The following is a 12,273-nucleotide window of genomic DNA, read 5'->3' as shown; positions in this document are numbered from 1 at the left end:
AACACAAATGTGATATTCTACATTGTCATTGAGCTTCAAGGCAACTTACAGGCACGGAGTAAGTAGAAGGTGGTGGTATTTGCAGAAAGGAGGTTGGTGGATTGGCAGACTAGAGAAGACAAAGCTTGGTGAAGCTATTGGGAGAATATGAATGAGAGATGAATGAGGAGCTTTGGGGGCACAGCGAAGGGCACAGCGAAGGACACAGTGAGGACCAGATCCATGACTTGTAATACCTTTCCTCCTCTACATGCTTTTGTGAGTTCTCTAACTCTCCTGGAGAAGGCAGTTAGACTGAGCAGTTGCTAGATCCTGACAAGAAGGTGGAACAGAACTTGAAGGTCTGTACATGGCCTCCACATACAAGGAGGGGATGGTGGGCGTGGGAAACACAACACCTAAGGAAACAATAAAACAAAATAAACCAGCCTAGTGTTTGCTGTGGGTATGGAAAGGAATCTTAGAAATTGTTTTCTAGATAAGGAAACCAAGGTCCGGCATTTGGAAAACAACTAAGCACTAATTGTATAGTATGGACAGTACGATTGAATTTCAAAGAACAAAGGTTAGGTGTGGTAAGATATGAATGGGTAATGGGTCCAAAACAGCCTTCCAGATAGGGAGACCAGAAAACTGAGACAAAGTGGATATGATAATAGGCTTTCTCTGTATCTAAGAAAGAGAATGGTAGGACAGGCTTTTCAAAGGTTAGGGCAGGGTGTTGGTTTGAAAAATTTCTCAGTAATACCATGAAGGAAAGTTCTTTCATTTTGGAAGGAAAAAAACTACACTGGGCACACAGAAGAAGGAAACCAGAGTGGGTGACCAGTTCCCTAGCAATCAGGCCGCGATACATTAGGATATCCAAGGACTGCTTCCCTGTGCAGTAAATTCAGGTGGGACGAGGCAGGCAAGGGGTGATACTAGAGGGTAGTTGCCTGACTTCCTCATTGCCTCTGAGACTATAATAAATGTATTTTAAAATTTAAAAGCAATGATGTAAATCTGGGCTGAAATCTGAGTGGCAATTTCTGATGGTCAGGGAAGTCCCCACACTGTTCATTTGTCCTCCTTCCTTTCCCACAGCACACAGCATCGATTATCCTCCCGAGGAAAGAACAAAAAAACCATTTCAGCAACTGGGGTGGAAAAGGAGAGTATTAACCATTATGAAATTTGACAGGGCAGAGGCCTCCCTGAATCCACTCAGGCCATTTAAAACTTTTCTGTCCCCTCTAGACTAGCACGAGTGCACGCGCATCAGACCATAAAAGCAGGAAGATGCTTATATGGAAAGCAGTAATATTTCAGGACTGGCCTGTGTCCGGATGTGTCTCATTACACCTCATTGTCTAAATCAAGTCATGGCAGTTGTCAGTAAACTTTTATTCTTGTTTTCTGAAGATGCTGCCAAAATGCCAGTTACTTTGGAAGTTGTGCACAGGGCAGTTAATTCAGTTTAAATTAAAAAGAAAGACACCAATGTGGTGGTGGTTTTAATTCAAAGAGTTATTATAATAGATAGAGATTCTGGGAAAAAAATAGGTCAAGTCTAAGTGAAATTGATAGGCTATGAAATGGACCCAGGGGATGTTTTTGAATAAGGAAAGGGGAACATGCTCCCATTACAACCTCACTTAGGATTCAGTGTAGGGTCTGGAGCCAAGCCAGTGCATGTGTGATGGGTAGCCCAAGGGCGTCCCTCAAGATATCAAGCCACCTACTTAACCCTACCATCCAGCAGTTAGAACTGAGGTGAGTCAATATGTCTTAGAATTGGGGATTACAGAGGCTATTGAAAGACCATCAAGACAATTTCTCTGCCTTCAGGGAGGAGTAAAACAAAACCATTCTATATGTATGAAATTATTGTTTGTATATTATATTTCTATGAAAGACCTCACAAATGCACCCTGGGAGAGCGGTTTAGAATTAATCCATCACTGTCAAGAAATTGTTTATGTGCTACCTCTCCTACTTCAGGTTCACACTTCTCTTCTCATCCTTTTGTGAAGAGACACATAGTGGCTGGTTATTATCTTCCTGATAAGAGGCATTCACATGTTTAATCTCTTTTTTCCTTGAGCATACTTATTTCTGAAACCTTTCCTCACGTGTCCTTAAATAATATTCTTTACTTGATGCTGAGTCCTTCTTGAAGTTGTTGCTTCATTATGAAACCCAAGCTGAGCCATGTATTCTAGAAAAAGTTTGGCCAATTCAAAATATAAAGAGCAATGATTTAATGATCCTGCGGTCCAGAATTTATTCCTCCAGGAGCATACTAGCTGTTTAAACCACAGCATGAGGATGGCTGATGGCCATTTATTGTCTTGTTGCTTTTCTAACAGACTTACATGTAACTAATCTGTCTTTCCCAGTAACACTCCCTCATCAAATGTTTCCTTAATGGACCGTGATTAAATGGTTTTAATTGTTCAGTGAAAATATAGGACTCATTTTTTAAAAATTAGGAAATGCATGATGCTACAAATATTTGTGTCCCCCTCCCCCCACCGCCAAATTCATTTGCTAAAAATCTAATGCCCACAGTGATGGTATTAGAGGTAGGGCCTTTGGGAGGTGATTAGATCACAAGGATGGAGCTCTCATGAATGGGATTAGTGCCCTTTTAAAAGACTTATGAGAGCTTGCTCAGTCCCTTCTGCTCTGCAGGATACAACAGAGAAGTCTGCAACCCAGAATAGGGCTTTCACCTGACCATATTGGCATCCTGATCTTGAACTTCCAGCCTCCAGAACTGTGAGAAATAAGTGCCTGTTGTTTATAAGCCACCCAGTCTGTGGTATTTTGTTATAGAGGTACAAACAAACTAAAACACATGGTTAAAAAAAAAAAAAAGTATGCAATGAAAATTGCTCTCCCAGTATCTGCACTGGCCATTTAGCTCCCCCCATGGAATCCAGTACCATCTCCTGATCTGTGTTCATAGAGATGGCTCATGAATGTAAAAAGAAATACATACACAGTAAAACCTTGGTTTGCAAGTATAATTAGTTCCAAAAACATGCTTGTAATCCAAAGCCCTTGTATATCAAAGCAAATTTTCCCTTAAGAAATAATGGAAACTCAGATGATTCATTCCACAACTCAAAAATATTCATGTAGAAATGATTACAGTCCTGTAATATAATACAAAATACTAAAGAAAATAAAAAAAATTTTTTTTACTTGCCTTTGAAAACCTTTGTGGCTGGTGTGAGGGAGACAAGAGAGAGAAGGGTTATTGTGTAGGACGACTTTCACAATCCCTTATGGAATCACTGCTATCTACTGACTCAATGGAATTTTTTCTGCATGGGGGCCATTGTATATGCTCATATGGATGTTGACTATAGTACAATATTAATAAACTTTTGTCATATACTGTACTTAATGTAATTGTCAATAAGGCAGCAGAAGAAGGGGTCTCTATCTGCAGGCAGTCTGACCTAGAATGAAGCAAAGCATTCTTTCCTAAGCTTACTTTGTTTGGAAAAGCAGAGGACTGTCCATAGGTGCTCTGAAGTGACAAAAAATACACTAGTGTCAGTTGTGGGCACTTTCTAACATTCTGAAAAATCAATGATAACTGCCAAACACTGCAGCCTGAGACCGAGCATCTGAGCATGAGAAACAATCATCCACACTCCCACTGAGAGAGAGAGAGAGAGAGAGAATCATTAACTTCGTTGTGATCATGTAATGTTAGGCATCACATACTACTCGTATTGCAAGACATCACTCATTTATCAACTTAAAATGTATTAGAAATGTTTGTACACTTGTGGAACACTTGCAGAACAAGTTACTCACAATCCAAGGTTTTAATGTAATATATTTTGAATACGATTGGCAGTGTGCTTTAACACTGCTCTATATCTTTTCTTAAAAGTTATTAATATAGGGGTGCCTGCATGGTTCAGTTGGTTGAGCGTCCGACTTTGACTCATGTCACGATCTCATGATTTATGAGTATGAGCCCTGTGTTGGGCTCGCTGCTGTCAGTGCAGGGCCTGCTTCAAATCCTCTGTCCCTCCCCTGCTTGTACTTTCTCTCCTCTCTCAAAAATAAATAAACATGAAAAAAAGTTAACAGTATATATTGGGAATCTTTCCGTACACACTGATCTGCTTCATTCTGTGATACAGCTGCATAGTACTCTGCTGAGTAGATGTACCATAATATATTTGTTCCAGACATTTCTGAATACTTATCCCATTCTCCAAAATACCCTCTACAGCTAAAGACTATGGAAGATCCTACTTCATCTTTACTCTATAACTGTTTGCAGAGTGCTTCCTATAAGCACAGCTCTGTGCTTGGTGCCAGAGGGAATGCAAGAAGCAGTAAGTTTGGCAGCCCGGCTCCCTAAGAAAGTACAGCCTCATCAGGGAGAAAAGACATGGGGATAAGAAGAGCTAGATTGCCAATGCTATCCCCCTGCCACTTTTCCTTTGTTTTCTTGCACATCAGATGCCCTTTCCCATGGCTTTGTTCATGGCACAAATGGCCTTTCCATTTGTCAGATGTGCATATGACTGTGAGCCTGAGATGGCTTACACTGGGAACTTCTAGAGCAGGGATTGCCAGCTCTCCTATAGGGGCCAGGAAGGAGACCTCCGTGAGTGGAGTGAAGTGAGTGAGCCGCTTGGGAGCATACAAGCTCTGTTTAAAGGGAGTGAGCAGCCTCCCCTCTCTCTGCCCCTCCCCTACTTATGCTCTCTCTCTCAAAAATAAACATTAATTTAAAGGGAGTGACCAGCTGCTGCTCTGCTCCAGGAAATTATTTCCCTGTGGTTGCTAGATCTTCTGATTGATGAAAAGGAACCAGTGGTAAAAAGTACATGGGATCTTTCTGTGTTATTTCTTATAACCTCAAGGGAATCTACAACTGCCTCAAATAAAAAGTTTGATTTAAACTAAGAGCAGAACCCTGGATCATGGTGTGAAATTACCCGATTTACAAGTATGGGGAAAATGTTAATGCTGCAGGCCCAGAAACCTCATCTGTAAGCCAGATACAGCTTCAGAACCACCATTTTGCTCTCTGTGCACAGGGGGATTATTATGATTTGATTTGCATGAAGCCTGAGGCAGCCCAATCTACATGTTTGCTTAAAACATCTTTCTTGTTCCTGTGGCTTTCCATTGTCTTTGACAGTGGCCATCCCCACTTATGAAGCTTCCTCTCATTCCAGGTCCTTGGATGTGGCTCTGTTGCCCAAGCTATCCTCAGTCGTGGACACTTGGGAGGAATTGTCACTATCAATGTTGGATTTGCAATGGCAGTTGTAATGGCCATTTATGTGACTGGAGGTGTCTCTGGTAAGTAATAGAAATAATAATAGCTGCTGTTAATTCAACCATTCCAGTGTGCTAGCCCAGTGTTGGATGCTTTACATACCTCAATTTATTTGGATCTCCACAACCCTGAAAGAATATGTATTTGGTTCTATTTTTATAGATGTTAAAATCAAAGGGGACAGCAAACGGTAAGTGACTTGTGCAAAGGCAACATTTAGCAAGAGACAGAGATGGGGTTAGGATTCAGAACTAGCTGACCCCTAAATCTAGTCACTATATTGTATTCTTCATCCATCAATATGATCTTTTAACTTCTCTACCCCATGCCTGGAAGCTGTTCTCGGATACCCCATGCCGAGCCCAGTGAAGATCACTCCAAGAGAGAAAAATCCCTGGACCTTTACCCACAGCAATGAAAAAGTCTATGCCACTTGCAAAATGACTGGTGCTGTCATGCAAGTGCAGGTCTCATCAAGCAGATCATGGGCTAATTCTGCCCTGATTAGAAGCCACTCACAATGTTCTGAGAAGCAAAATGAAATGATGATATTTAACGCAGTCTGGGGACTTAGGAGAGCACTGTGGAAATGATCCAGTTCTCAAAGGCACTCAGAATCTTTCAGAATCCTTGTCAGAACACTAAGCCAGGACCACTGGGGATAAAGGAAGAAAGGGAAACACCACGTGCTGGGTGCTATCCTGGGGCTGTCCATACTTTATCTCTTTTCTCTAAAGCAGCCCTCTGAGGCAGGCATTACTGTCTACATCCCACCAAGAAAAGTGGAGCGCCAAGATATTAAATAAATTGCTGGAGTCGCACAACTGGCAAAGAGCAGAGCAAAGATTTGACGCAGGTCTACGCGACAGCAAACCTCATGTCCCCACGGTCACACAATATTCACAGTGGTCTATTATGGGAAGGGCGTTATAAGCAGGGCCTTTGGGCAGAGCAGGCCTGCCAGACAACCATGCTGGCCAGCTGGCCTGGTGACAGATACTGCCATTGGAGCCCTGAAGAATGGTTGCCTAGACCCCAGGAGAGCCTCCTTGGGCTGGGCACCTGGAACGGTCATTTGCTGGCTGGCACCCTTTCCATAGCACATGGACTCAGATCCTGGGGTGGTCCAGGCTAGAGATGCCTGTATGTGTGATTTGTTTGGCATGAGCAGTGTTTATGTTCACTCTCTCGTCAAGCCTTTGCTGTGATCCCAGGGCTGCACTGCCTACCTAAGCACAAGAGTACACAGGGGACCATCCTGACTGCGCCAAGGCCAAATTACAGTGCAGGCCTTGACAGCAGGCACAGATCACAGTTGTGGCTTAAAACAAGCATGCAGGAGGCTCCACTGCTGCCCCCCAAGGCCCTCCTATGTTCACACAACAAGTGTGGTTTCCACAAACCGTGGGATATAAACATGAGTGCATTCTCAGCTGTTTTTTAGGTAGTGACACGGTTTGGGAATATTTCACCTGCATAACACCCTGAATTGAATTCTATTTATTTAGAAAAATTGACCCCAGGCCCTAGGAGTGTAAGAAATTGCTTTCATCACCACTGAAGCCCATGTCTGTTTGTATCCATTGATATACTCAGGGATTTGGGCGGTCACCATAGGAAAAAAAGGGGCAGAGACCAGCAAGAAGAGGAAGAGAGGGTGAGGGATGGTGTGAAGTCTTCCCATCTGGCCCCTAGACCTGGGTTAAGCCCCTGTGGCCAGAGGGGTGAGAACCAGAGCTGATGGGACTGTTTCCACTAGAGGCTGTTTCTGGGTGAGGGTTAAGAGCTGACCAAGTTGTTCACGAGAGCCTGTGAGACCCCAAAATACAAGTACAGCAGTTTCTAAGCCCGGTTAATACAAGATAGCATTGGGTTGGAAAGGAAGCTCATCTCCCCATCTCTGGAGAGGCTCCTTGAAGACTGGTGCATTCCCACTGGTGGGAAGGTGCAGGGACAACACACCAGCCTACCACTGACATCCACACAGACACCCGTATTGGTTGTTTCAGCAGCCACGGGACTAGGATAGGAAGACTGTGGGGGAGATGACTTTCTCATGTGGCTACAGCTAACATACTGGTTTGTGGGCACATATGAGGCCCTCTTTGAGGATTCCAAAAATAACCAATGCGCACTGGGGATAAATATAAATAAGATCTCATTTGTGGTCACAGACTGGTGAGGTCAAACGACATCTGGTTTTGAAATAGAAAACATTACCTTACTGGAAGGAAGTTACCACACCCTGCTTCCTTGTGAACATGCCAGTGGTCTGCCATTCAAATCTGGCCAATCGGAACTCACAACTCCTCCATTAATTTTGCAACGTCCCCCGTGACAGTGTTCACACTGCCTACTGTTACCTAGGCTATGGTGGTTGTTTTTGATGTAGCATTCTATAAGCAGTATAAATTCTTGAAAAACAAAAGAGCTTTGCGTGATGACAAATAAAATATTAAGGTTGTCTCTATCACAGAATGGTCTCTGAGTGCGGGAAAGGGGGTCACTTGCCCAGAACAGCACCTTGAAAGGGTTCAATCTGCTCGCATAAGACTTCCGTCTTGGGCCTGGTGGGCTCCAGTTCCACCCCGGGCTCTTCATATGAATCATCTGATCGTTACAACAACCTTGGCAGAGCCAAGACTTGAGGGCGGCACTCTCTGTGCCTCGCACTCATGTTCTTTCCACTATACTGCTCTGCTTTGTCCAGCAGTATTCCAGGCTGTGCGCTCATCTCTGCCAGGAGAAATCACCTGTTGCTTTGCAAGGCACCATCCTGAACACACCCTCTCGAATTCCCAAACAACTTTCCCTCTCAGTACTTTTGCAGTCTGAGCTACCTGAATAAAATGCTCTGACTATTTATTTATTCGGCTTTCATATTTTGAACTCTTGCTATGTGCCTTTCATTGTGTGAAGGCCAAGGTGAAGAATGAGGTCTCTGTCTCAGAGTGCTTATGAGGGTTCATTTCCCCTTAGACATCTCTTTTCCATCTTAAGATTGTTTTAGACCTTCTGGATGTGGACCAAGGAATTACTAGATGCAGATTTAAACCTTAAACAATATATTGTATAAATATATTGACTTAAAAATATATTGAAGTTATCAGTTTATATCAATCTCTTTGAGGTTACTGTTTTATAGATAGATAAAGCCCAGTGGATGGATGATGGCTAGATGGTAGATTGATGATAGATATAGACAGAAAGTAAACCTCGTGAGTCCAAGTTTCTTTCTATATCTGACTCCCTTTTCAGAAAGCTTAACTCTCTAAACAGTGTCTAATGACACTTGCAGGTTACTAGTTCCCATATCCTCCCCACTCAAACACAAACACACACACTTACACACATACTTACACTCACAAATGCTTAAGTCTCTGTCTCTTCACATACAGTTCTCTACCTAGAAGACTGAATTCTGCCTGGGATCTCTAGATAAGGCTTTCTTCATAATAATTCTCCCTGGCCTGCTGCTGACATCCCTAATCATCTTATCTTTCTTGTAGGTGGCCACATCAACCCAGCTGTGTCTTTTGCAATGTGTCTCTTTGGACGGATGAAATGGTTCAAATTTCCTTTTTATGTGGGAGCCCAGTTTTTGGGAGCCTTTGTAGGAGCTGCAGCCCTCTTTGGCATTTACTATGGTGAGTAGGACAGCTGGGCATGATTTTAAAGTCAGAATTACTTGGTAGGAAGAGATAAGATAAGGCAAGAGCAGAACATGTTCCACAGTTGACAGGCAGTTCTAAGAATTCTAGGTTCTAAATAATGGGACCAACATTATCATTAGGACAAATTCATGAAGCCTATTTAAGAAAATGGTCACAAGCTTAAATGGAGGGCAGAACTTGAAGTCTATTTTTAGATCCAATCAGTACCACAATGTGAACATGCACAAAATAAGCAATAAGCCAGTGGCTTCTCCGCAAGCTTTCTCTGAGTTGGCTGGGAGAGGAGGTGTTGACTGGTAGGTAGCAAAGGATATGATGAGTAAGTATTTAGAGAAAGAATCTGGAACAAAGTCTTTGAAGGAAGAGGCATAGTTGAGAATAGGCTAGGTGGGGATCTCTTCTCCATTCCGTCCAACAACCAGGACTTCTGTTCTGCAACAGTCTTGGGGTGAAAACACAGCCCTGACGATTGAAGCCCCAGACTTTAACTCTGTGCTGTGTGAGTAAATAGCTGTGTGACTTAAGTAAGTCATCTGACTTTGTTGTTTCAGTTTCCTTCTCTGGAAAATGAGAAAATTGACTTCTAAGACTCTTCAAACTAAAAAATCTTGAGATTGTATGAAATTAACTGTTAAAATAGTTCCTTCTGTCTAACCCAAGTTAAGTCTCCTACATTATGACTCTTGAATTGAAGCCCTTAGGAACTAGAATTTATGAAACCATGCCTTAGAGAAATACAACGTGGAAGGAGGCTTCTTCCCACAGAGTGTATTTCTGAGAAAGAGAGCCTAAGAGGAATGACAGAGAAACGCAGCCCAGATCAGAAACTTGGAGAGCCAGCTGCTGTGGCAGGAGGGACTGGGGCCAGCGCTGGCTGTGTCGAGGACTGCTGTCTCCCTTGTTCTGAGGGCATCTTCACTGTACCACAGCACACCCCCAATTTCTGGACTCATATTGGGGGTTACTGAGAACCCTCTGGGAATTATGAGTTTTGCCTACAGTACATCAAAGCTCCACTTTGGCATTTGGTTGATATCAAAAATTCCAAGAATTTCCCCCAGAGAATATTAGTTCCCCAGATCCAATGGCTAAGGATTTGGCTCAAGTTTGGAGTGAACCATAGAGGGCAACCAGGGCTTTCCATCTTTGACCTGGTATCCTGGAATTTCTTTGGACATCTCTAAAACTACCATGCTATGGGGGCTCCTGGTTGGCTCAGTCTTTTAAGTGCCTGACTCTTGATTTCGGCTCAGGTCATGATCTCACAGTTTGTGGGTTTGGGCCCCATGTTGAGTTCTGCGCTGATGGTGCAGAGCCTGCTCGGGATTATCTCCCACTCTCTCTCTCTCCATGCCTCCCCCACCCCTCAAAATAAATAAACTTAAAAAAAAACCATAAAACTACCACGCTATGAAGTGAGGAGTGGCAAACAGTGTGGATCTGCCAAGCTGAACCTGAGTGATTGTAGCTATTTAGCACAAACAGGACATAGGCTGCACTCAGCTTTGCCAGGAGGACACTAATGTTCCAGAGCTCTGTCTTCCATAGATGGACTTATGTCCTTTGCTGGTGGAAAATTGCTCATCGTGGGAGAAAATGCAACAGCACACATTTTTGCGACATACCCAGCTCCATATCTGTCCCTGACAAATGCATTTGCAGACCAAGTAAGTGTACATTTAACAAAGATCTAACTCTGGTGAAAATATATGATCTAGTAAGGGGAAATCATAGTTGCATTATAGGCTAGCAGAAAGGAAAGGCTGTGTTTCCAAAGTCAGAGGTCATTAGGCATAACCCAAGCTTTTTGTTAACAAGTTTTTTCCTTTACCAAAGTTGACACTACTAAAAAAGTTTTCTGGTTCCTCTTTAATACATACACTTGTTTCACTTTGGTTGAGGTCCAGAAGAGAGCAGATGACTAGACATTTCAACCCCTAAAGGAGCAAATAGGGTTTGTGTCAGGATTACAGTCTCTTTTATGATCTGAATGGGGAGGCCATAAGAAAAGACCTTTCTATCTCAATTCAAGGACTGTGAAGTGTGGTAGTTGAGCCTAGAGTATCACTGATCCTCTGTGTCTCCTCATATGCACAGGTTTATCTAAACTCTCAAGGTAGCTAGAAGTGTCTCCACCTTATTGGCATTTAAACAAGCTGCACCCACCATCTATGATGTAGCCAAATGAACAGTTATTCTGGTCTATTTGTTGGAGGATCAACATTAACAACCTGATAGTCTCTTCCTGCCTTACTGTATCCCAGGAAGGTTGCTGGTCAACCTGGTAGGAAGGAAGGAAGGAAGGAAGGAAGGAAGGAAGGAAGGAAGGAAGGAAGGGTAGGAGGAGAACAGGAGGGAGGGAGGGAGGAAAAAGGGGAGAGAGGACATCTCCAGCAACTCTAAGTTGTTCTCTTGTGATCAGGATTTATACAGTGGGACAGGGAAGAGTGAGCATGTGTATAAAATGAATCTTCCAGTTTGCCAACTCTGTCCACCTCCATTTAAGATAGATGAAAGAAACTATGCCCTCATGTCCTGAGCCTTTTTCCTTCCCACTTTTATCAATAAACCAAATAGGCAACAAGTCTTTCTTGAGCACTTTCTATATGCTCAGCCCTGTGTTGGAGCTGGAGGGACTGACAAGTAAACAGGAGTTGTAAGGATCCAAGATTTGGAGTCTGAGTACCTGACTTAAAATAACAGTTCTGCCCCAACTCCCTGAGTAGCCTTAGCTAAACTACTGAACTTTCAGGGTCTCAGGTTTTCATTTGTAAAGTGGGGATAGTAGTAGTACTTATCAAATTACTTGTAAGAATAAAATGAATAATATGAGGAAAATGTAAACAGTCTCTGCTCAGGAATTTAGAATCTAGTGAAAAACAAAATGATCACTTAAGAACAAGAGGAACATTGCAAAACTGAGGATAATTAGATGGGAAACTGGACTGTAGGAGTCACATTAGTAATTTGGAACAGAGAGTCTAAGTGAGCTGCGATGATAAGAAAAGTTTTGGTGGAAAAGACACAGAGAGATGTAGCTGCCATAAAAAGGAATGTTATCATAAGCTGAAAAGATAGAAGGATTGTATCCAAATGAAGTAGTTTAGGGTCTTACTCTATTTCCATACTTGGAGTATCAGACTCATCCAAATGTCACACTTCAAGAGGACATACTACTGAAAGAGAGGATCCAAAAAGGTCACACAGCAATGAGTGGGAGTAGGGATGTTTGCTCTAGAGAAGGTGTGCGTGCAGGAGCTGGGGAGGATGTATGTGATCATCATGTACCAGTAG

At 42.8% G+C, this 12,273-nt stretch overlaps 1 protein-coding gene across 1 annotated transcript in view; it reads left to right on the top strand.

Annotated features, from left to right (window-relative positions):
• AQP9 (aquaporin 9) overlaps window positions 1-12,273 on the top strand; it is a 47,793-nt gene that overhangs the window by 24,869 nt on the left and 10,651 nt on the right. Inside the window, exons 3-5 of the mRNA XM_015070891.3 lie at window positions 5,202-5,328; window positions 8,815-8,952; window positions 10,528-10,646. Coding sequence (XP_014926377.1) covers window positions 5,202-5,328; window positions 8,815-8,952; window positions 10,528-10,646 — 384 coding nt within the window. The remainder of the gene's footprint in view (window positions 1-5,201; window positions 5,329-8,814; window positions 8,953-10,527; window positions 10,647-12,273) is intronic.

Source organism: Acinonyx jubatus, chromosome B3 (genome assembly GCF_027475565.1).
Source record: "Acinonyx jubatus isolate Ajub_Pintada_27869175 chromosome B3, VMU_Ajub_asm_v1.0, whole genome shotgun sequence".
NCBI lineage: Eukaryota > Metazoa > Chordata > Mammalia > Carnivora > Felidae > Acinonyx > Acinonyx jubatus.
The sequence above is the reverse complement of the archived record's forward strand: the minus strand, read 5'-3'. Positions and strand labels throughout refer to the sequence as shown.